This window comes from Lissotriton vulgaris, chromosome 3_1 (genome assembly GCF_964263255.1).
Source record: "Lissotriton vulgaris chromosome 3_1, aLisVul1.2, whole genome shotgun sequence".
Classification (NCBI taxonomy): domain Eukaryota; kingdom Metazoa; phylum Chordata; class Amphibia; order Caudata; family Salamandridae; genus Lissotriton; species Lissotriton vulgaris.
This window is the reverse complement of record NC_141689.1, coordinates 361,448,119-361,473,608: the sequence shown is the minus strand read 5'-3', so window position 1 is coordinate 361,473,608 and position 25,490 is coordinate 361,448,119. Positions and strand designations below refer to the sequence as shown.

The 25,490-nt window shown below is 45.5% G+C and overlaps 2 protein-coding genes across 2 annotated transcripts in view; one reads left to right on the top strand and one right to left on the bottom strand.

The window, feature by feature from the left end:
* Positions 1-14,334, bottom strand: part of PRKAA1 (protein kinase AMP-activated catalytic subunit alpha 1) — a 258,046-nt gene extending 243,712 nt beyond the window's left edge. The window contains exon 1 of the mRNA XM_086960578.1: positions 14,194-14,334. Within this exon, the coding sequence (XP_086816704.1) occupies positions 14,194-14,317 (124 nt within the window). The 5' untranslated portion in view covers positions 14,318-14,334. The remainder of the gene's footprint in view (positions 1-14,193) is intronic.
* Positions 14,335-14,968: 634 nt separating this feature from the next.
* The window catches only part of TTC33 (tetratricopeptide repeat domain 33), a 678,801-nt gene continuing 668,279 nt past the window's right edge, over positions 14,969-25,490 (top strand). Inside the window, exon 1 of the mRNA XM_086960577.1 lies at positions 14,969-15,134. The gene's annotated coding sequence lies outside the window, so the exon portion shown is untranslated. The remainder of the gene's footprint in view (positions 15,135-25,490) is intronic.

Here is a 25,490-nt window from a genome sequence, read left to right as displayed (position 1 = left end):
GCCGAACTCAAGCGCTCCCAAGCGCTAGGGGAGAGTTCAGGCCCCCAAGGTCCAGGCAGAGTCCTTCAGCAAGGCAGGGGGGCAAGGCTGGGCCCAGAGCCAGCTCACTGGGTCTCCAGGCAGGGAGACAATCCAAGTGGCGGTCCTCTGGCCCAGCGACAGCAGCAGCAGCCCCCTCAGGATCCTGGAAGAGAACAACTTCAGTGGGGACACAGCCCCATTTTTATACAGTGCATTCCTTTGTCCAAGGGTGCAGAGTGGGGGCGGAACCAGTCGCAGCTGGTTCTTGAGTACTCTGTTTACCTCAACCACCCTCTCTATTCACTGGCAGGGCTTGGGTCATTAGACGCACCACAGGGGGGCGGAGCCAGCATTGTGTGGGGAAAACCCAGCCCCTCCAGGACACAGGTACACTCCTCCCACACATCACTCATGCTAATCTCCCACTCACCACCGGGGCAGACCCATCCAGACTTCCTGGAGCCTGGCATGCCAGCCAGCTCCAGCCAATCACACGCCAGCACCCTCACAGCACACGTACAGCCATGTCTAGAAATGGCGCTTCCCTACTAGACACATACATGCTGCATACACCATCTCGCAGCATTCACTCTCACGAGTTCACACATACCAGACTCAAGCCTGTACACCCCACGCATCAGGAACTACCAGGGACACATACATTCCCCATGCATTCCTATGGACGGGCAGGCCTAGCTCAGCACATGCACTCAGAGTGCGCACGCACTTTCCACTGGGACACAGTGAAAGTGCGCAGAATCCCTAAAATCATCATTGCCAGGTCACCATTTCACGCAAAAAGTCTAGGGGTGAACCTGCCCTAAGGGCCAAAGTCCAACAGAGAGTAGTAGAGAGAGTAGTAGTGAGTAGTAGAGAGTGAGTAGAGAGTAGTAAGTGAGTAGTGAGTGTGTAGTAGAGAGTAGTGAGTGTGTAGTAGAGAGTAGTGAGTGTGTAGTAGAGAGTGTGTAGTAGAGTGTGTAGTAGAGAGTGTGTAGTAGAGAGTGTGTAGTAGAGAGTGTGTAGTAGAGAGTGTGTAGTAGAGAGTGTGTAGTAGAGAGTGTGTAGTAGAGAGTGTGTAGTAGAGAGTGTGTAGTAGAGAGTGTGTAGTAGAGAGTGTGTAGTAGAGAGTGTGTAGTAGAGAGTGTGTAGTAGAGAGTGTGTAGTAGAGAGTGTGTAGTAGAGATGTGTAGTAGAGATGTGTAGTAGAGATGTGTAGTAGAGATGTGTAGTAGAGTGAGCAGTAGAGACTAGTGAGTGTGTAGTAAAGTGGTGAGTGTGTAGTAGAGTGGCGAGTGTGTAGTAGAGTGGTGAGTGTAGTAGAGTGTGTAGTAGAGTGTGTAGGAGAATGTGTAGTAGGGAGTGTAGTAGAGTGTGTAGTAGAGAGTGTGTAGTAGAGAGTGTGTAGTAGAGAGTAGTGAGTGTGTAGTAGAGAGTGTGTAATACAGAATGTGAAGTAGAGAGATTGAAGTAGAGAGATTGAAGTAGAGAGATTGAAGTAGAGAGATTGAGGTAGAGAGATTGAGGTAGAGAGATTGAATTAGAGAGATTGAGGTAGAGAGATTGAAGAAGAGAGTGTGGAGTAGAGAGTGTGGAGTAGAGAGTGGAGAGTCTGTAGTAGAGTGTAGTAGAAAGTAGTGAGTGTGTAGTAGAGTAGTAGAGAATGTGTAGTAGAGTAGTAGAGAGTAGTAGAGGGTGTGTAGTAGAGGGTGTGTAGTAGAGGGTGTGTAGTAGAGGGTGTGTAGTAGAGGGTGTGTAGTAGAGGGTGTGTAGTAGAGGGTGTGTAGTAGAGGGTGTGTAGTAGAGTGTGTAGTAGAGTGTGTAGTAGAGTGTGTAGTAGAGCGTGTGTGTAGCAGAGTGTAGTAGAGTGTGTAGTAGAGAGTGTGTAGTAGAGAGTGTGTAGTAGAGAGTGTGTAGTAGAGAGTGTGTAGTAGAGAGTGTGTAGTAGAGAGTGTGTAGTAGAGAGTGTGTAGTAGAGAGTGTGTAGTAGAGAGTGTGTAATGTAGAGTGTGTAATGTAGAGTGTGTAATGTAGAGTGTGTAATGTAGAGTGTGTAATGTAGAGTGTGTAGTAGAGTGTGTAGTAGAGTGTGTAGTAGAGTGTAGTAGAGTGTGTAGTAAGTAGTGACTGTAGTAGATAGTGTGTAGTAGAGAGTGTGTAGTAGAGAGTGTGTAGTATAGAGTGTCTAGTATAGAGTGTGTCGAAGAGAGTAGTGGCTGTAGAAGTGAGTGTGTAGTGAGTGTGTAGTAGAGACTAGTGACTGTAGTAGAGAGTGTGTAGTAGTGTGTAGTAGAGAGTAGTGACTGTAGTAGAGTGTGTAGTACAGTGTGTAGTAGAGAGTAGCGACTGTAGTAGAGAGTGTGTAGTAGAGTGTGTAGTAGAGTGTGTAGTAGAGAGTGTGTAGTAGAGTGTAGTAGAGAGTAGAGTGCGTAGCAGAGAGTAGTGACTGTAGTAGAGAGTGTGTAGCAGAATGTGTAGTAGAGAGTAGTGACTGTAGTAGAGAGTGTGTAGTAGAGAGTGTGTAGTAGAGAGTGTGCAGTGATTTGAGTTTTACATCAAATTAAAAACGGGAACGGAACAAACTCATCCTATACATTATTGTGGTAGGTGCCCACGCATATAGGGTTAAATGATGCGTTAGATGCCACAGGTCCCACCAACACGCTTCCTTTATGATAGGAGAATGCCCAACATCGCGGAGATTTGCTCTCTGTTCTTCCCGGATATTTGTATTTTCAAATGTATAATGTTATCCTGCTAAACGAAGACGATGCTCAAACTATAAAAGAAGAGGGTTTCACAGATATGTTAGTCATTCCGGGCAAACGAAATGACCCAAAGAAAGATCAAGTGACAGTTTAGAGCTCCAAGTGAGTCTTAATAAAATCAGTGTCTGGAACGCATAGCATCAAAAAACGAGCGGGGCATCAAACTGCAGTGTCATTCAATCAAAGCTTCAAGGCTTCTGAGCGCTAGCCGAGAATTATTTTTTGTGAAGCACTAATCACTGTGGAAGGTGCCCCTGCTATCCCAGATGTGAGAAGTCAGTCTGATATGAAAATAAGCAGTATTTGGAATGAATGTATTTGGCAGGGGGAAGGTGGGGCGGCGCAAGACCGTACTGACGAGTGAACAGGAGCCATTTTGTACCGAGTGATTCTGCCTGTGTGCATGTAGACAAACCAGGCAGCAGCATGAGCATGTGATTCGGTAAAATAACAAGCATTTACAATGCAATGGTTTTGCCTTTGTTAAAGTTAGAGCTATTGGCATTACTCTTGTCACTCTGAAGCTCCACTCTGAAGCTCCACTCTGAAGCTCCACTCTGAAGCTCCACTCTGAAGCTCCACTCTCCACTCTGAAGCTCCACTCTGAAGCTCCACTCTCCACTCTGAAGCTCCACTCTGAAGCTCCACTCTCCACTCTGAAGCTCCACTCTGAAGCTCCACTCTGCACTCTGAAGCTCCACTCTGAAGCTCCACTCTGCACTCTGAAGCTCCACTCTGCACTCTGAAGCTCCACTCTGCACTCTGAAGCTCCACTCTGCACTCTGAAGCTCCACTCTGCACTCTGAAGCTCCACTCTGCACTCTGAAGCTCCACTCTGCACTCTGAAGCTCCACTCTGAAGCTCCACTCTGCACTCTGAAGCTCCACTCTGCACTCTGAAGCTCCACTCTGCACTCTGAAGCTCCACTCTGCACTCTGAAGCTCCACTCTGCACTCTGAAGCTCCACTCTGCACTCTGAAGCTCCACTCTGAAGCTCCACTCTGCACTCTGAAGCTCCACTCTGCACTCTGAAGCTCCACTCTGAAGCTCCACTCTGCACTCTGAAGCTCCACTCTGCACTCTGAAGCTATACTCTGAAGCTCCACTCTGCACTCTGAAGCTATACTCTGAAGCTCCACTCTGCACTCTGAAGCTATACTCTGAAGCTCCACTCTGCACTCTGAAGCTCCACGCTCCACTCTGAAGCTATACTCTGAAGCTCCACTCTGCACTCTGAAGCTCCACTCTGCACTCTGAAGCTATACTCTGAAGCTCCACTCTGCACTCTGAAGCTATACTCTGAAGCTCCACTCTGCACTCTGAAGCTCCACGCTCCACTCTGAAGCTATACTCTGAAGCTCCACTCTGCACTCTGAAGCTCCACGCTCCACTCTGAAGCTATACTCTGAAGCTCCACGCTCCACTCTGAAGCTCCACTCTGAAGCTCCACTCTGAAGCTCCACTCTGAAGCTCCACTCTGAAGCTCCACTCTGAAGCTCCACTCTGAAGCTCCACTCTGAAGCTCCACTCTGAAGCTCCACTCTGAAGCTCCACTCTGAAGCTCCACTCTGAAGCTCCACTCTGAAGCTCCACTCTGAAGCTCCACTCTGAAGCTCCACTCTGAAGCTCCACTCTGAAGCTCCACTCTGAAGCTCCACTCTGAAGCTCCACTCTGAAGCTCCACTCTGAAGCTCCACTCTGAAGCTCCACTCTCCACTCTGAAGCTCCACTCTGAAGCTCCACTCTGCACTCTGAAGCTCCACTCTGAAGCTCCACTCTCCACTCTGAAGCTCCACTCTGAAGCTCCACTCTGCACTCTGAAGCTCCACTCTGAAGCTCCACTCTGAAGCTCCACTCTGAAGCTCCACTCTGCACTCTGAAGCTCCACTCTGAAGCTCCACTCTGAAGCTCCACTCTGCACTCTGAAGCTCCACCACTCTGAAGCTCCACCACTCTGAAGCTCCACCACTCTGAAGCTCCACCACTCTGAAGCTCCACCACTCTGAAGCTCCACCACTCTGAAGCTCCACCACTCTGAAGCTCCACCACTCTGAAGCTCCACCACTCTGAAGCTCCACCACTCTGAAGCTCCACCACTCTGAAGCTCCACCACTCTGAAGCTCCACCACTCTGAAGCTCCACCACTCTGAAGCTCCACCACTCTGAAGCTCCACCACTCTGAAGCTCCACCACTCTGAAGCTCCACTCTGAAGCTCCACTCTGAAGCTCCACTCTGAAGCTCCACTCTGAAGCTCCACTCTGAAGCTCCACTCTGAAGCTCCACTCTGAAGCTCCACTCTGCACTCTGAACGGTCAGACTCCAAAAATCGCCCTAATCACAATAGTATTATTTCACCTGCGTGAATATAAGTCTTTGAAATTCTGGCCAGTGGTAATACACACAAGTAATATAAAATTGTTGTTCCAAAGAGCATTAAATGGAAATAAAACAAGTACCAGACCCATTGACGCCTGCACCTTAAAAGTGAAACTGACTGAAGCAAGCGCCAGGGCCACGTTGAAAAAAAAAGCCACACACATTAGATGCAGTCAAGGCGCGCTCACGAGGTCAGAAGGCACTCCACAGGAACAACTACCAGACACATTGTTTCATTTCACTCTGAAAGTGCAGGCGTCAAAGTGAAACTGACTAAAGGAAGCGCACAGCCCATTAGATGCAGTCAAGGCGCGCTCACGAGGTCAAATCTCCAAAGGAGAAGCTCGTGATAGCCTGACTACAGCAGAAAAAGCTCGTAACAGTCTGATGTCCACAATATTCCCAGAAAAGTGGCAACATAAGTTGTCTTGCATAGACAGCAAAAGCTTCGCTTTTGCTTTCGTCTAGGCGAGACCTAAAGATAGAATCGAAAAAACAGGAGGAGGACTCGCCATCATTTTTAAAATTGAAAATAACATCTCGTTCGTTCATCTACAAGACCCTTCATCCTTTGAATACCTTTGCGCTGATCTCATTATGCCAGACTCCCCCACCACCCGGTTGCACACTATCTACCACCCCCCTGCAAATAATATCCCCTTTACAGAAGAGTTGACTGATCTTATTATACAAACATCGCTCTCGCATTCTAAAAATCTCTTCCTTGGTAACTACAACATCCATTGGAACAAAAGTGATGATCCTGCTGTCATCCTATTTAATGATACCATGGACATCACCAGTATGACCCAACTCTGCCATTCTCCAACCCATAACAAAGGTGCTACCCTTGATGCCATTATGACTAGCAACAATCCGGCCTCCCTCTCAAATATACTTCCGGTAGACTGGTCCGACCACTACCTTATCCTCTTCACCATGAATAGATCCATGACTCGCCCCGCCCCCATCAGCTCTTTACCTAAGAAATCCACATGCAACCTTTACCTTATTCCTCCTGGGGAATTGGAATCCACAATTAAGGCCCTTTTACTTCTCCCCCCTCTCTCTGACAGCACCACTGACCTAACTTACCATTATAACAATTCTATTCTTGAAGCCCTTGGCCAAATTGCCCCAATGAAACTCAAACAACAAAAAAGCAACCCTCACAAGTCATGGTTCAATTCTGAACTTAATAACAAAAGACGGACCCTTAGACATTCTGAACGGGTTTGGAGGAATCATCCAACCGTTGACAATCTGGCTCTCCTTAGAACTGCTAGAGCCCAATACAAAAAACATCTTTAATGAGAAAGCCTCCTTTCTACGATCACAACTTGATCAAGCTAGAAACAGCCCTAGAGAACTCTTTAACATTGTTAAAAAACAAACCTCCACTGGCCCTCCTAAAATATTAGCCTCCAATGACAGATGCAAAGATATTGCCAGTTTCTTTACGAACAAAATCAACAAGATCGAACTATCCTGCTCTTCCCTCCCACTCTCACTTCAACCTACTCCCATCCTATACACCCTCCCCAACACTCCTAATTCTCCTCCGTCCACTTTTTCCACCCCTCTCGATCCTTTTCATCCCCAACAAGATACCTTTCCGTAAATTAGCCCCCCTGCTAAAAACAATGCCTCATGAAGTGATTTTAGTCCAGTATCTGAATCTACGATCACTAATATCATTGCCAAACTAAAACCTTCCTCTTCGCGCCCTTTTGGTTCAAGAACTTAAATTCATCATTGCCCCTATATGGGCCAAAATCATCAACTCTCCTCTTTCCACTGGCTGTGTCCCCACACCTCCCTTCAGCTTGGTCAAACCTCACCCATTCTCAAAAACACCACTGCTGACCCCAATGACCTTAACAACCTTCGCCCTATCTCTAACCTTCCATTCCTCTCTAAAGCCCTCGAAAAATGTGTCCTATTGCAATTAGAGAAACATATCGCCTCGTTCAACCTCCTTGATGTTTTCCAACCCGGCTTTAGAAAGGGATGCAGTACAGAAACTGCTATGCTAAATATCACTGATGACATTCATCGCTCCTAGACAAAGGGGAATCCTCATTACTAATCCTCCTCGACCTCTCAGCTGCATTTGATACCGTCCACCACCCCACCCTTCTCAACACTCTGAAAGACTGGTTCGGCTTAGATGGCAACGTATTCAAATGGTTCTCCTCATTCCTTCAAAACAGATCACAGCAAATCAAGCTCAGCCACTTTCTCTCTAAACCTCAACCGGTCTCACTCGGCGTCCCTCAAGGATCCATCCTCTCCCCAACCCTATTCAATCTGTTCATGGAACCACTCACCCTCATCCTCAAAAAAAGCTAATATCAATTACCACCTCTATGCCGATGACACCCAATTATATTACAAGATCAAATCCCACAAAGACATTCTCCACCTCAATGAGACCTTGACCAGAATTCAAACCTGGTTCCATCGGAACCATCTCAAACGGAACCAGAATAAAACTGAAATCATCCTTTTCTCCCCCAAACACAACACCCTTTCCATTCAACTCTGGATAAATGACATCAAAGCTCTTAACTGCACACTATCCACCTCTAATTCTGTCAAATCCCTAGGCATCAGTATCGAGCAGAATCTAAAGCTCCTCCCCCACATTAAAAATGCATCCAAAAGTGCGCTTTTCATCCTTCTCCACCTCAAGAAACGTAAACCATTTATTCCAGCAGACGATTTCAAACTTGTTGTCCAATCGCTTGTCCTTTCCAGGATTGACTATGGCAACGCCACTTTGGCTGGCACCCCTAAAATCCATCTTGCTCCGATGAAATCTGTCCTCAATCTAGCTGCGAGACTCATCTCTGATTGTAAAAAATGTGATCACATCTCCCCCGTCCTAAAAAATCTCAATTGGCTCCCAATAGAAGTAAGATCCACCTACAAGATTGCCTGCATCACTCACAAAGCTCTTCACCAAAACACCCCTTCTTACCTTACAACAAAACTACACAAAGCAGGGCTCGACAAATCCACTCGCCCGCTCGCATTTGCGAGGGAGAATGGATGAGGACGAGCTATTTTTAGGTCCTACTCGCCCTTTCTGGCGAGTAGGAAGTCAAACTAACTTTTGTCCTCTGTCTTTGAAAACGGAGCAAAAGTGACAAGATAACATGATTTAAAGGCATTTTTATTGCTCATTAAGGGAATGAGCAATAAAGATGCCTTTAAATCTTGTTAACTTGTCACTTTTGCTCCGTTTTCCTTTGTGAGCAATAAAAATGCCTTTAAATCTTGTCACTTTTGCTCTGTTTTCAAAGGCAGAGGACAAAAGTTAGTTTGTTTCCTACTCGCCAGAAAGGGCGAGTAGGAGCTAAAAATAGCTCGTCCTCATCCATTCTCCCTCGCAAATGCGAGCGGGCGAGTGGATTTGTCGAGCCCTGCATTATCATACTGTAACTCTTTTTTGCTTAATTGTTAATTTTATCTCATTATGTTCACCATCCTTGTAAAGCACTCCGATACTCTTGGGTCCAGTAGTGCTATATAAAACCTTTGAAATAAATAAATAGTGCCCGAAAAGTTGAACAACTGCCAAAGATTAAGGACAGTAGCTGTGTGAACATGGGAATGTGAGATATTTGTCAATGGAGCTTGAATAAAATGTTAATTAGTTACAAAATGTGCATAAGACAGACATCGATGAGCTAAAGGGGAAGGGTTTACAAAACAAAAGGGTCTTAATAAATTGGCCGTGTCAGCATATTAGGATGTGAACTTCCCTAGTATCAACCAATCATATTTTAGATTTTACAGAGATTTGCAACTTTTGAGGGTGGGACATGCAGAAGTAAGAGTATAACTAGAGTACTTAAGTTGAAAGGGTTGTTAATGATTGTAACGTCAATGCTGAATGAGGTGTGGGCAAGAGATGCTGCTGCAAAGAAGAACAGACTGGGAAGATTCATTCTTGAAAGACAGCCCAATCAGATTGAAGATTTGCGGAAGAATATTGAGGCAGGAGATAGAGTAAGAGAGGGTTGCACTCCGGTGCGTAAAGGTTCTAGAGAAGTTTTAGTAAGTATTATCCTATCCTGATCCTGGCCTATAGTCTTTGTCTCCTTATTCTTTATCAGGAGACTTCCACCAGTCCTTTGGCCAGAGGGTTGGGTTTCCCGTTTCACCAGTTGGTAACTATTATTCTGTGTTATATTTGCATATACTTTGCAAATGTATGAGTTATTATACCTTTTGTCTCTATCTATCCACTCCTAATGCGTTGAAATGGAGTATGAATTGATTGTATTTGATAGATGAAATTTTCTCTCCCATGAAAGTTGATGGAATTTGCACTGTGTATCTGTACCAGTGACCATTCATTTTGACTTAGTTATTAGATAAAATGTAATAAATCTTACCAAGAGTCTGGTTATTTTAATGAAAGTTTTAAGTTATAATTAGTTAATTTGTGATTATCACCATCAACTACTCGACTAATGGTCCATTGACCAAAGGAAGAGTGTTGATCTGTGAAGATTAGTTAGGAATTGACTAATCAAGATCCAAGTAAATATAAAAATTGAGCCCCAGCGGAACAGCCAGGAAACTCGAATGTGTATATAGGTCTCAATTTGAATTTATTGTTGACTGTTTTAGTGTTAATCTCTGGCCTTCTGCTGGATCAAAACATGGTTGATGTGTGGAGTGGAAACTGTTTAATGTGATCCATATCAGCGGTTTTCCTTATTTTGGTTTATAAAATGTGTACTCTGTGTTGAAGGATGTGGCTTTTTGACACCACACAGCTTACGTTTTGTAAGGATATAAGAAGTGGAAGTTAAAACTGGTCCCTGGGTCCTGTAGTCATGTCCTTAACTTTTCAGGCAAAAACACGCCTTGATTTCGGAATAATGAGTGTAAAAGTGTTACGGTAACCATGTTGTTCCTGCTTACATTTCACATGCTTTACTTAATCTTGCATTCCCTATGAGCGTTTGCTTTTTCAACAATGGTATCACTTTTTTTCCAGGAACCACATTACTCTTGTCTAGTGCATAATTTGAATTGAGTCGCATCCAGGTGTTTATAGCAGGGCACAATTGGGTTGTCGCTGAAGGCAGTGCAAGCTTCTCTCATTGGGGCAGTATGGTGTTCAGTGAGGAGAGGTTGTGGCACTGTGGCCAGAGCTGACAAATTTGGAACTGGGCAACCAGGTTCAGCCTTCATGACCAGTCTACCACACCACTTTTGTGAGGGAGCACGATTCATGCACAAGCACTTAACATGTTATTCCTGCTTTGGGGTCACTGGAATTATGCAGCAATGGAAGACAAAATTATGACGCAGTGTTGAATAAATTATGCAGCAAAAAAAAAAAAAGTCTGCAATGTAATGTGGCACATTTTCGGATACTTTCTTATTTTTACACATACTAAACTTACTTTGCAAAGATTTTGTCTCATTAGTACCAGTTTACCATACAAATGCAGTGGTGAGAAAGGAGACCAGTGAACCTTTGCAAAGGGCCCTCCACTTTGCAGCAACACAAGTCACATTTTCAGAAACCTTTGATCCGTTTGAGCTCCAAACAATTTATCTTTTACAGTAGTCAGATTATGTAGCAGGTGTTGTATTAAGTGGCAAATATGGCAAAGCCATAATTATGAGGAAAACATCTGCAAACTAGGATATTTTGCCATTCATGTTTGAACTGCTCTTGTGGTAAAATGGAGGAGAAGTGCTGACAGAAACTGCACGACTAGCAGACAAATGGCCTGCGATTCCAAATGTATTTGGGACATTCTGGGATTGGAAACATATCCCACTTTGTGAAAGTATTTTAATGTCAATTACTCATATTAAATATGTGTATCCATTGGTTGAATAAATAACGTAATACGCTGAAACTGGTCAGTGAAATGCCAAACAAATACTAAAACTTGTGATGTTTTGCTCTTACACGCCACACCTGTCTTCACCCACTGTCCCAATCCTCAGGTTATTACCAAGCGTTGAGTTTCTGCACCCAGTTCCGCTACTCCCCTCCCCACTCACACACACACACTTCGACCACTGGTCTCGCCAAGTCACAAATGTAGTCAGAGGTACATCACAGGTGAATACCAGTCTTGCAAACTCAGACTAGGAACCAAAAGGGGATTGGTAGAGAACCCCCTCAAATATGTGAGAACAAAGCAAAACAAACAACAGCACAGGATAAATACACAGACTCCCAAGACCGCACCAGCAAATCTAAGAACAAAGACTATATATTCTTAACCCTTGAATTACACCATGCCAGCCCATGCACTTATCAATAGGCGTGGTGCATAGACCAAAGGCTAGAAAGTCAATCAATCAATAGTTTGTAGAGCGCGCTACATAATCGCAAGGGTCTCAAGGCGCTGGGGGGGGGGGGGGGGGGGGGGCTGCCACTGATCGAAAAGCCAGGTCTTGAGAAGTCTTCTGAAGGCCAGCAGGTCCTGGGACTGTCATAGGCCGGTAGGGAGAGTGTTCCAGGTCTTGGCTGCGAGGTAGGAGAAGGATCTGCCGCCGGCGGTGGTTTTCCTGATGCGTGGAACTGTGGCGAGGGCGAGGTTGGCTGAGCGGAGGCTGCGGGTGGGGGTGTAGAAGCCGAGTCGGCCGTTGAGGTATGCTGGTATGGTGTTGTGTAGGGCTTTGTGTGCGTGGATGAGGAGCTCGAAGGTGATCCTCTTGTATACGGGGACCCAATGCAGGTCTTTCAGGTGGGGTGTGATGTGGCTGTGTCGGGGGACGCGTTCAGGATGCGTTGCAGCCGTCTCAGGAGCTTGGTTGTTCATGCGTAGAGGGTGTTCCCGTAGTCCAGTCTGCTGGTGACGAGGGCCTGGGTGACGGGTTTTCTTGTGTCGGAGTGGATCCACTTGAAGAACATGCGGAGCATTCGGAGGGTGTTGAAACAGGAAGCGGAGACGGCGTTGACCTGCTTGGTCATGGAGAGGGCGGAGTCAAGGATGACCCACAAGTTGCGTGCGTTGTCGGTGGGTTCTGGGGCTGTTCCTAGCAATGTTGAACACCAGGAGTCATCCCAGGCTGAGGGGGCGGAACCGAGGATGAGGACCTCCGTCTTGTCTGAATTCAGCTTCAACCTGCAGTCCTTCATCCATTCAGCGACGGCCTTCATTCCTCTGTGGAGGCTGGCTTTGGCAGTGCGGGGGTCTTCGGTGAGGGAGATGATCAGCTGGGTGTCATCGGCGTAGGAGATGATGTTGAGGCTATGCTGTCAGGCGACGTGGGCGAGTGGTGCCATGTAGATGTTAAACAGCGTCGGGCTGAGGGATGATCCCTGTGGAACGGCGCAGATGATCTTGGTGTTCTTGGAGTGGAACGGCGCAAATGATCTTGGTGTTCTTGGAGCAGAAGGGTGGTAGGCGGACGCTCTCGGTTCTGCCGGAGAGGAAGGATGTGGTCCAGGCCTGGGCCTTCTCTTGGATTCCGGCGTTGTGGAGGCGAGCTGTTAGGGTGCGGTGGCAGACCGTGTCGAAAGCGGCTGATAGGTCCAGAAGGATGAGGGTGGCTGTTTCTCCTTTGTCCATAAGGATCCTGATGTCGTCGGTGGCGGCGATGAGGGCGGTCTCGTGCTGTGGTTGCTGCGGAAGCCGGACTGGGATGGGTCCAGGATGCTGTGGTCTTCGAGGTAGCGGGTCAGCTATCTGTTGATGATCTTCTCCGTGACTTTCGCCGGGAAAGGGAGCAGGGAGATGGGCCGGAAGTTCTTGAGATTCTTGGGGTCTGCCTTGGGTTTCTTCAGTAGGGCGTTGATCTCTGCGTGCTTCCAGCTCTCCAAGAAGGTTGCTGCCTCAAGGGAGATGTTGATAGTTTTCCGGAGATGGAGTGCGATGGCTGTGCTGGCTTTGTTGAAAACGTGGTGTGGGCATAGGTCAGATGGGGATCCGGAGTGGATGGAGTCCATGGTCTTGATGGTGTCTTCGTCCCTGAAGTTGGACCAGGCAGTCAGGTGACTGGTGCAGGTGGTGGTCGCAGGGGTGGTGGTCTCGGGGGTGGATGTGGGGGTGGCAGTGTTGAAGCGGTCGTGGAAGTCAGGCTTCACTCACCGATGCAGGGCAAAGGGCCGCTTGCATCGAGATACAGAAAGGCATCTAGTGAAGTAAAATATGGTCAGATTTAGCCCTACTCACTCAGAACTCTTCTCATTGTTTTCTCAGACACCGTGTTCTTAGAGACGCCGAGCCCACCTTCATGACCTCATTTGCATAGTATGTTTTTAGCAGTTATATAGCTCTTACTATTCCTGGCGTCCCGGGACACCTGTATAGCAAATGCACATGATAAACCGCTTAACTGTGCGTTTGCTAACCTGCAGTTTATGGAATGCATAAAGCTGCCTCATTATGCAGAAGAGATAAGACATAGCCAACCTGCAGTTTGCTTAAGAAAGGGAAAGTATATTTCGCAGTTTAAAACACGAGTGAGTGTAGCTTAGACAAATGGAAAATCGCACTGCCATTAATGGACTTCAATGGATTCAAAGGGACGGCTGCCACATTAAAGCACCTATACTGAGACGTTGCTTCACAAACTAAGTACTCATTTGCGAAAACCTTACAAAATTATCGTTTTCTAACAAATAGCCAAGTATGATCTCAGCTGTCCTCCGCACACACGCATTCTAGTCTGTAAATTGGTGCTGCGTGTCCCACTGCACCCCTAATAGGCTTCTGGGGGTTTAATCTGCTTACTACATACATAATAACAACGGATACAGGCGCTGCAGGAATCCTAGTGAAAATGGAGACTATACTGACAACAGAATCAGGCTCACAGTCACACACCTATGACTAACCTTCACAACACTCCTTGTTAAGGCAATCCATTTTTCCTACTCACAAATTACAATAATTCATAGAGCTAATGAATTCCCCCGCCCCTATGAGTCCAAGTCTTGACAGTAGGAGATGAACCCGGTTAATTGAACCGCCTAATATTTACATACAACTACCCTCCCCACGGCCATTCTCCCACCCTCAATGTAATTGCCGTCACCTTTCACTTTTCCAAAAGTGCCGACCCCCAGCGTGTCCCCCAAGATGTAGTGGCCGATCTTCACCCGCCCATCATGCTTCTGTTTATCAGCCGCCATCTTGAACCAGGAACTGAACCTGCGCATTGTACGGGGGGCGGGCTGGGGACAGAGGGAGGTGGGAGGGGAGTGGGATTTAAGCCCTGACAATCACTGTACGAACCCGCGGGCAACGCCCCCGTCTTATGTTACAGCTGTAGATACTACCTGCAAACAAACGGTACCGACGTCTAAGGAATGCGAACTTACATTGGATCGAACTTCAAGAACTATCCTGTAGCTGAGAAAAGTGAAAAATGAATGCTAGAAACACCCAACCCGTTTAAATATGTTCTAATATGTGTTTTCATTGCAGGCTCCAATCATGGTAGTACGGTTTGCCACACCATCGTGTTACAAGAAAATGCAGCTTATTAAAACGCAATGCGTTTAATATATAATTAGAGGTACTAAGAATTAACGAACTGCCTTGTCACACCTAATATGTGTGCATATTCCAAGATGGCATCTTGTTTTATACAATCTGAGACACGATCCACAGCGTAAAGCTGTCGCTTCGCTTTGCCGAAAATAAGTGACACTATCAACAATATAAACTGTATACACAAGGGACCAGGCTTGCCCATGGGCAAATCACAGATTCGTTTATATTAAACCAATAGTAGTTGAGGTTTGACAAATTTCTCTCTACGTCAAATAGAAAGGTACGCTATTATTGGGCAATTCGTATGTGTCGTCACTTGAATAAGGAAGTTGATTTACAATAGTACACAGAGCATTGCATCTGTGGATGTTGAGCTGTGACTGACGGGTGTATCGGTGAAAGCACGAGTTGCAACTCTCCTGGGCTATATTGCTTAATATTTTGCTGGCTCCGATCTTACTTCATTGACTGCAACACACTGTAAGTGTTTGCAATTTTTTTGTTTACTGTATTTGAGTTGCATTTGTTCTTGTACAGTCAGTGCTAGTAGTAATGTTGCGGTTCAGCATAATTGAATACAAATCAAACGTAATGCTCCCGGCCACTTTCCTTATTGTTAATTAAATTCGTTTATAGGGAGATGACCCCCTGAATGCACAAGATTTCTAAGCTGAGGTTGCTGGCTTCAGTGCCATGCAAGCTGCAGCTAATTTCTGTTTGTGATCTTGCATAGCTGTGAAAGTGAGCTTCTGATGGGGCTGTGGAATGGCGACAGGGTTTTTAAGCCAGCTTGTGATGGACACAACTTGCGGAGGGTGATACTGACTACATTCGACTCACATTGGCATACATGCCAGCACACCGATTCAGTAGCGAGACCCCAGATTTTCAAAGTAAAAAAAATAATTTATTTTAGCCCTCTGCTCCCCTTGAAATTTCTCCCACCTCAATGCAAGTCAATGGTAAAATAAATTGCCTTATGCTTTTAAAGATACCCCTCTATCCTGCCTCAAAATGGTGGCAAATACGGATGGGCTGTCACAGGACTGAGCCTTCCCACACACGACATCTTTAGTTATGCCCTCCACCATACCTGGTGCTGGAATGCTTGTATGTATGTTGACTGTGATGGAGATTCTGGGAAGCACACTACATCCCTTCACAACCCAGATTACTACTAAAACTACATTGGCCAATGTTACTCATGAATTATGTGTATTATATCTCTTCTGCATATGATTCAGTTCAAATAGATAGGTTTCCCTTTACTAGAATATGGAATGGTGTGCGAGGTTCCCCAGCTGATTCCGACCAGAATGACTTCTTGTCTTGCCGTTCTGGCTATGTTCTTCTTGAGATCCTTATTGTTTGGGTAGTCTACAATTAACAGTTTCCACTGCATGCGTGCTGGTGTGGATGCATTATTTTTTTAACGTATTGATGACAAGTTGCTTCAGGAACTGCACCCGTTCATCATGGATGTCATCAGGGGAACAATAATTCTCATTTTGACTCCATCACCGACACAGACAGATGTTAGTCGAGTCATGTGTTGATGCTGTGGACTGTATTTGCTTTATGGAAGAGACACTAACAGATGTTTGAGTGCTTCGCTTATTTACCATGGGTTGTGGAGGAGCGGGTGCTCCTAGTCATACTTGTATTGTGTCCAAGTGTAAAAAAACGATTTTGCTGAGGGTTTCATGGTGCAGTCGTTACTCAACAAAGTTAGTGGCTTTGTACCCAAGATGAATGAAGAACAATAGTTTAATAATTGAGACAAAGATTTGCTGCGTTATTATAATTTGGGTAATGTGGCCACCAAGTAATTGAATACTTGCCTGAAATGTAAGCACCAGGTAATGAGTTTAGCAGGTATGATGAGTATACAGAGGCAGTAAATGGTTGGAAAAGCATTTAACTGAAGTGAGACTTTTCGTGCTGTAGAGAAACATTTTTTCAAGCGAAAGTAGTCAAGGGGTGAATCGATGGAGAAATATACTTCAAGGTGCTTCACATCCTTGCCTCTACCTGCAAATTTGGAAATAAGGTTGAGATACATTTTATGGATCATTTTGTTTTTAGTTGCAGTTCAAAGAAGATTTATGAGAGATTGGTTGGATGTTTAAATTCGACTCTTGATGCTCGTTTGACATTGCAAATAGTATTGAGTGGAGAAGTGTGGCTCAATGGTTAGAGTGGCAGACCCTGATGCAGAGGTCTAGCCCGGGACCAGGGTTCAATTCCCCGCCTCGGCGGGTCTTGGGCTCAAAATTCCACGGACCTGATAATTCTCGCCTCGGTGCCTATTCTAATCATGGAGTCCCACTCTGCAACTCTGGGCAATAGCTTGCTTAATCTCCACATCGACCCCCACAACGCTAAGGATGCCTGGCCTTCACCCTGGCGGTGCCCAGGAGTGGACGCCTCACAGGGAAAGCCAGGATGGGTTCCACAGCGGTATTCGTACAAGCGCCTTGAGACCCTTGCGGGTGAGTAGTGCGCTATACAAGTATCAATTTTACATTTTTGAGAGATCAATGAACACAGCCAAAGACTTATCTGCAGGCGTGGCATGGACAGTGAATCAGTGTGTATGGTACACTATAAAAATAAAGGTGGAAAAGGTTCTAGTCAGAAATGGTAATTCACTGGGGCATGTTTCAGGTTTGGCTCTAAAATGCATACAGGACAGATCAACAGCTATAGAAAAGAGATGCAATGCTCGCAGACAAGGTAGTCCTTTTTACTGTGTATGTAGAGCATCAAAGGATAAAGGTACTACTCTGCAACGCATCGCTGAGCTTTGCATGACACGCTTTTCAGCGTATTTAGATCACGTTAGACGCGCTTTTTAAAATTGCTTGTTGTGATTTTTTATTAAATCGAAAATCTTCTTTTAGCCACATATAGCGCTTACTCGCACTCTAATCAGTTATCTCACCGCTGTTTCAGGCGGGTCACTTACTGCCACAGACTTCTTCAGCCATCTTGGTGGTAGGCAGGGACATATCGCGGCTCCATTTTGGTGAGCGCCCTAGTCTTTAGGCGGGCTGACCACGGCCCTACTTAAGACGATAATTTACCCTATCGGGCCTCTTGGTCTATCGCCCCCCTGGCAATGCTCTCTCTTTGATATCTTCTTTTGCTGAGACTATAGCTCCCCTACTTCTTAGGTTAGCAAATATCACCATTCTCTGCGATCTCAATCTGCATTTAGAAGATCCTCTATGCACCACCAGCAAGCGCTTTCTATCTGATCTGGAGGCTCTCAACCTTTTGTTGCGTAATTCCGGATACACTCACTCTGCTGGACATCAAATGGATCCCATTCTTTCCAATCTCCCTTTTGATTGTTCACAGAGTGCTCGCCCGCTGGAGTTGTCCGATCATTTCGCAGTCCACTTCTCCTTACTTTACACTAAGAACTTGGCAAAGAGTGGCTGCAGTAAGGGTGAATTAATCCATCGGTGGGGAAAACTTGATATCACAAAGTTGAATCAGCACCTCTTGAACACCCGCCCTGAAGACAGTGAGGCTCCAGTTATGGAATTGAATACCGTTGTATCACATTGGCTTACCAATGCTGTTACCACCCTCCTTCCTTTAACCCCGAAACATTTTAGGTCACATTGTTCCCCGGCACCTTGGTTCTCTGCTGATCTAAAGGTCTTACGAACCAAATGCAAGGCTCTAGAAAGGAAATGGAGGCACTCCTATTCGGTCTTACAGAAGACTGCTTACAAAGAAGCTCTAAATGGATACCACTCACAGTGTAAAACTGCGAGAGCTGCTTACACTGTGAGTACAGTGACGCAAGCACAGAATTGCCCACGCACTCTTTTTTCCGTTGTCAAAAAATTGACAGGAGCGGACACTATCCCGATACCCCCCGCTTTGGAGGAAGTCCAGTGTAACTCCATTGCGGAATTTTTCATTGACAAGGTTGAGCGAATATACAACTCTATGCACGCTCCCTTGACAGTAAATAACCATCAATCAGGTCAGGCTGCAGGGATCGAACAACCATTCCCAATGACGAAGGTCACAAATTGGCAACTGTTTGATGATACTTCGTTCTTCTCCTGCCTGAGCAGTGTAAGATCGGGCTCTCCTCGTGATCCTGTACCCGCGAAAATCCTAAAGTTACTGGATCTCGAACTCCGGCGTGTTCTCATGAGACTCTTAAATGCATCTTTAACAGAGTCTCATGTGTTACAGGATTGGAAGCATGCAATGGTTGTTCCTCTCCTAAAAAAGGCAGGAGCTGATGTGTCTAACCTCGCCAACTTTAGACACATATCCTTGCTGCCCGTTCTCTCTAAAGTGCTGGAAAGGCATGTTAACACTCACCACCTTGTGGAAAGCTCGGGATTTTTACACTCTTCCCAGTCCGGTTTTCGTGCGCATTATTCCACCGAGACCGCTCTACTCGGGGTGACGGAGAGTTTGCGGCACGGTATCGACCGCGGGGAAACATCTGCACTCATCCTTTTGGATTTGAGCGCGGCGTTCGATACCGTGTCCCATTCCATCCTTTTGAACTCTCTCCGATCCCTGGGAGTAGATGGTCCTGCGTTAGCCTGGATTGCCTCCTTTTTAAGTGAGCGCACTTTCAAGGTCTTTTCTACAAAAGCCACATCCGCCACATGTCCATCGGAGTACGGCGTTCCGCAGGGGTCCATACTCAGCCTCCTATTGTTCAACATCTACGTTAGACCCCTGGCCACCATCGCGGAGGACGCTGGGATGACTATTTTTTCATACGCCGATGACACCCAAATTGTTTTCTCCCTTTCCAGCAGTGAGTGCAACGGTGTATCGATCTTGAAGACCGGATTGTCACGTATAGCTGAGTGGATGCAGAGGCATCTCCTCAAGTTAAACGGTGACAAAAATGAGATCGTTATTTTGGGGAAGCATAAAGATCTTTGGGGCCCGCAACACTGGCCTAGTGACATGGGACCCCTCCCCCAGCCAACCTCTGTGGTTCGCAACCTCGGATTTCTCATAGATGACAAACTCTCTATGAGGCAGCAGGCCACTAAGGTGGCCGCCATCTGTTTTGCCACCTTGCGATGGCTCCAGAAAATTCTATGTATGCTGCCCCATGCCACCAGGAGAACCGTTTTCAGGCGCTAGTAACTTCTCGCCTGGACTATGGAAATGTGCTCTACCTCGGTGCCGACGTTGCTACCATTAACAAACTCCAGTTTGTACAAAATTCGTCGGCCCGTCTTCTTTGTAACATCCCGAGGAGATCATCGGCCTCACAGGCTCTTCGTGTTCTGCACTGGCTCAGGGTCTCTAGCCGTATTAAATTCAAAGCCTTGTGTTATCTTTTTAAAATCAAGCAGGGTTCTGCCCCAAAATACTTGCAGAGTCTTGTCCAACCTTACAAGCCTAGTCGCACATTAAGATATTCTGCCAACTGCAACTTAGTTGTTCCAAGATTCAAACTTGCAAGGATGGGGGGCCGGGCCTTCTCCCATCTAGGCCCCAAATACTGGAACGCGCTTCCCATTGCTTTGAAATCTGAGACCAATCTTTTCTGTTTCCGAAAAAAACTGAAAACTATGCTCTTTCAATAGATCTATATGCTGCTTTGTCTGATTTATGGTACTGTTGCTGTGTCCTTTTTTTTTTTTCTTCTACAGTCTATCCCTTGCGCCGGGAAACCCACTGTGGGTAGCTGTTGCGCATTATAAATTCAAATAAATAATAATATTAATAATCAAACAGTTCTAATACAGACTTGGTGAGCAATGTGAATGATGACAATGTGGTCACAGAAAGAATAGCTTAGAATAAATTGCCAACTTGCATAAAATGGCCCCAATTAAAAAAAGTGTGAAAGGCTATGTTGGGTCTTCATTGTTAATGTGACACTCAACATCGAGGCTAATTCGGAATCACTAATAACAATTGCGGTGGATATCACCTTTGCTGATTTATGGAAGGGTAAGAAGTTTTTATAAGCTAATTTTAATAAGAAGCCTATTGCGGATTTTGTAATCAACATATTAAGTTACTGCGTAGCTGGGCCTTGGAGGAACATAATGTGGTGGTTTGACCTGGGTGAGTTGGGCACTGTGTTGGCAGCCAGAAGCTTTTGTCCAGTTAGATTGGAATATAAATGCCAGTAAGTGCAATCATTTTGAATAGTATTAGCGTTGATCATCTAAAGATATCCTAAGGTGGGCTGTGTTAAGGGTTTTGAGCACTAGATAAAGCTAAGGAAAGAATCCATTTCAGTCATCTACATGGTCAGGCCAATACCATTTAGTATATGCAAGGACATAAAGGATTTACTAGAATAATTGGGTAAAAAAGGGATTATTGATACATCTTATTTGTATGATTTGTGTTTCAGTAATCGTTAAAAAAAACAGGCAAGATTTGTTCGTTTGCTGACCTGCAAATCAGAACATCATGGTTGATTGCCATCTGGTACTTACAATTCAGGAAGTGCTGGTAGCCTTAGGACATTCTAATATTTTCCTATTATTAACGTTAAATCAGCTCATCATCATGTAAGTTTGTCACCAGTGTCACAAGACCTTACTATCTTTGGCACACCTTCTGGTGTGCACGAATATGCAAGATTACTTTTTGGGTGAGGATTACCCACCAGTTGTTTATAACAACTCATGGATATACTAGTTGAAGGAGTTAGTGGTATTTAAGCCTTTCTGGACGAAATGTTATTTGGTAAGGGACCTGAAAAACACAGTAAAAGACTGTGCAAAATGCTGGACACCTTAAAGGAGAATCGCATGATGGTCAGGAGAGACTTCATGTACATTTCCAAGTAACACTTGGGCCATACACTCTCCTTAGTTGGCCTTAATCTCAAAGCAGACCTACTGGATGCCATAAAGGAAGCATAATGTCCTAAGGATAAGTACATCTTGAGGCAGTTAATTGGGCTCGGTGAGTACTACACTACATTAGTGCGTGTTTATGCTATACTGGTTGAACTGTTTAGGGCTTTGTTGAAGAAAGGGGTGACAGATAATTTTGGAAAAGATCAGCATGAATCTTTCACTGTTATTAAGTATATTTATTCTAGGGGTTTATATATAGCATGGGCACAGCCACACGGGCAAGGGAGGGCTTTACAGAAAACATGCTGGAGATACAAATAGCACAAATAAGTTCACGAGAGGAGATAAGGGAAGGGTGACATAGGCTTGGTTGGCGGTTTTACTTTTCCTTCATTTATGGATTTCAAGAAGGAGGTTATTTTTTCTTTTTTTAAATCTTTAACTACTGGTTGTTTGAAGTTTGTCCTAAAATAAAATGGAAGGCTGGTGTGGATGACCTTATCGGCAGGACATTTTAAAGTTAATGGGGGGAGGGAGGGTCTTCCGGAAGTAGCCAGTGTAGCTGCTTAATGATGGGGTGATAGGGTCTACCTTTTTGAATTAGAGGTAAGTTGGGCAGCTCTTCATAGTTGTTTTGAGAGATGCAATTGATGATTTCGGTAGACCAACAAGGAGAGCCTTGTATTTAGTGATGGGTTAAAAATACCGGATTAAACGGCAGTCTTGAAATCTGCTGGGGGAATATAAGATGTTATTTTTCTTTGGAGGTGTATTTAGTATTTTGATGATTTGGTTAGGTTGAGATTAGAATCTTTGACGATGCCAAGGGATTTTGCTGATGGTACTTGAGATTTTGTGAAGGGATTCGAGATGTATTTGGCCCGGCAGAGGGAAGTTGTTTGTGTGGAGTTGAAGGAATTCCAACGAATGATTTTGTCCTGTTGCTGTCTGTCGAAAGAATAAGGGACACTTTTGTCACACTTCTCGAAGCCTTTAGTTGACTGTGGGAGTCATGTTTTTGGTGTTTAATTTCAAGTAATTATCGGATTTGCCGGTGCTCAGCATATGTTTGAGGGCACGTGTATGGAATTTTTATGAGTTGTTCAGAGCTTCGAGTTGATTTACTTGATGATGTGCAGATCCAGTGTGGGCAGGTGGCAATGTGTTATTAACATACTGTATACTTGTCCTGCCTCTGCAGTGTACTTCCTAATGAGCCTTAGCATGGCATTTTTCTGTGTGCTTAAACTTGTCAAGTGTCTGTAGAATAAGGAGTTCTTTTCTCTGTATCTTTTTGGCTCTATTCATTGCGGTTCGAACACTTTGCTTTGTATAGCAATTTTTTTAAATCTCTCACTGATAACTCTCAGTTTTGTTTCACATATATATATATACTCTTCACTACGTAATCTCTTTGCTCTTAATAGTTTACTCTATGGTATGTTGCTGTTTTATGTTTAGGGTGTCCAGAAGTAGAAGTGGAAATTAGGCTGTAGAACATAGTCGAGTTTACTTTCAAATGTAATATTGAGCATCTATATAGTTCACTGAAATGTGATAGATGTTTAGCTGCACTCAAGAATCAGTTCTACATTGGTTGGATTGTGGTTCTGTACGGAGTATAAAGAAGTGAGTTTAGTGTTGTTGCCTTTACTGAATATAAAAATATCTTCTATGTAACAGCACCAGAAAATGGAGTTTTCATATTTTGATGTGTCTCCTAATTGCATGCCTATTCTTTCTAATTTTCCCATGAATAAGTTAGCGGATGTGGTAGAAAAACGTGAGACAACGGCTTTTCCTATCTTTTGTCTGAAGAGTGTGTCTTGATTTAAAAATAGTTGTGATTTAATGTGAAAGATATGATTTCTATTAGCATTTCAATTTTTAAATATTCCTATCGCAAAATAAAATGAAAAGCATGCTGCCAGATTTGTTACTTCTGCTTCTCTAATGCCTGTTGCACTTGTTGGCTGATGGATAACAATACCTCTCTGAATTTGATGTAGAAAAGCCATTTACAAGTTCTCAAAGTCAGACATATTATGAGAGCCAATGTTTTAGACAGTTAGTTGGGGATCTTGATGGAGGTGTATGCTAAGGTCACTGAGGTGCATATTATTATTATTATTATTATTATTATTATTCAGCTTATAAAGGGCCTGGTTACTCCAACCGAGTGTCCCTGCGCTAGAACACCAATAGTACCTGACAGCTGGCCAGAGTCACCCACCCGCCCTACAGCCCAGGACCCCCAGGGAAACGCTACGAAGGCCTTCTTCCGGCCACCAGGGGGATGCTGGAAGAGCTACTTCTTAAGTTTTTTCCGGAACAGAGACCCAGACGGGCACATCCTTAACTCAACCAGGAGGGCATTCCAGGCCTTAGCCGCAAGGAAGCCAAAAACGCTCCCACCACCCCGTATTTGCCGAACCTTGGGCAAAGTCAGCTTTGCCGTGCCCAAGATCATAGGCAACGAGCAGGTCTATAGGCGGTGAGAAGGGGGTGCAGTAAGCTAGGAACTTTCTTGTTAAATATCCTATGGCTAAAACACAGTGCCTTAAAGGTAAATCTGGCCTGTATGGGGAGCCAGTGTAATTCCCTCAAGGCCTCCCCCATCGAAGCTCACCTCAGAATTAGCCAAGCTGCGGCATTCTAAACCTTCTGCAGGATGTTCAGATTTTTTTGGGTCACCCTAGGTACAGGATGTTGCAATAATCTAGACGGGACGTAACAAGGGCCTGTACAATGGTCCGTCTGGCATCTAATGGGAGTAGATCCAGGATTTTACGCAACACTTTAAGGATACCAAATCAGGCACCAGCCTCAGCTTATATCTTCTCTGAGTAAGAGAGGTTGTTGTTGAATCATACTCCCAAATTATTGACCTTTGCTGTGGAGATCGGAGTCGGTTCCAGCTCTTCCGGCCACCATAAATGTGACCATGGAGAGGACTGTTTACCAACTACCATAACCTCCATCTTTTCCGCATTCAGCTGCAAACAGCCGAGCTTCATCCAATTGGCAATATTCTGGATTCATACTAATAAGAGTAATTTTCATTAATAATTCCACCCTTTCTCTACTTAAAGTACTGAGTATATTTTTAGGTCTCGCGACCTATCGATGTGCGCAAGCGCATCGAGCGGAGCGAGAATTCAAGTGGCGAAAACATCATGAAACCAAAGGGCTTTCAGCCCCGCGGTTTTCATTCAGTTCACGTGAACCACATGATTAAACATGCACGCGCATCGGCAACATTTCTCAATCACCCTCCCACAGGCACGCCCCCCACCAGGCTCTCCCGCCCCCATCAGGCTTCCCTCGTAATCCGCCGCAACATTTCTCAATCACCCTCCCACAGGCACGCCCCCCCACCAGGCTCTCCCGCCCCCATCAGGCTTCCCTCGTAATCCGCCGCAACATTTCTCAATCACCCTCCCACAGGCACGCCCCCCCACCAGTCTCCCGCCCCCATCCGGCTTCCCTCCTAATCCGCCTCCCCTCGCTCGCATTCCCGCCCCAGGCTCTCCCGCCCCCATCCAGCTTCCCTCCGCCATCTGCCTGCCACACTAGAGCTGCGGACGCCTCAATCTCCTCCCACCTCGCATGGCCGTCCTTTCTGCCCGCCAGCACTTCAGTTACGCCCTGTCTAAACCATGCCTCCTTTCTCGTCGTTGCCTCCGCATCAGTCAATCAGATGCTCGTTCTTTTCTTTTTACTTTCAAACTACTTTTTCCAATTTCAACTGTCTCGGAGTTCCCTTGTTTCTCAGAGCATGGTATTATCTTCTTATTTCCATCACGTCCATCGCTAAAAGAGAGGAAGGCTTACAGGAAACATCCTCTGCAGCGGGGCTTATCTCGACTGGGACAGTAATTCAAAGTGAAATGACGCCCCCCACCAGTCTCCCGCCCCCATCCGGCTTCCCTCCTAATCCGCCTCCCCTCGCTCGCATTCCCGCACCAGGCTCTCCCGCCCCCATCCAGCTTCCCTCCGCCATCTGCCT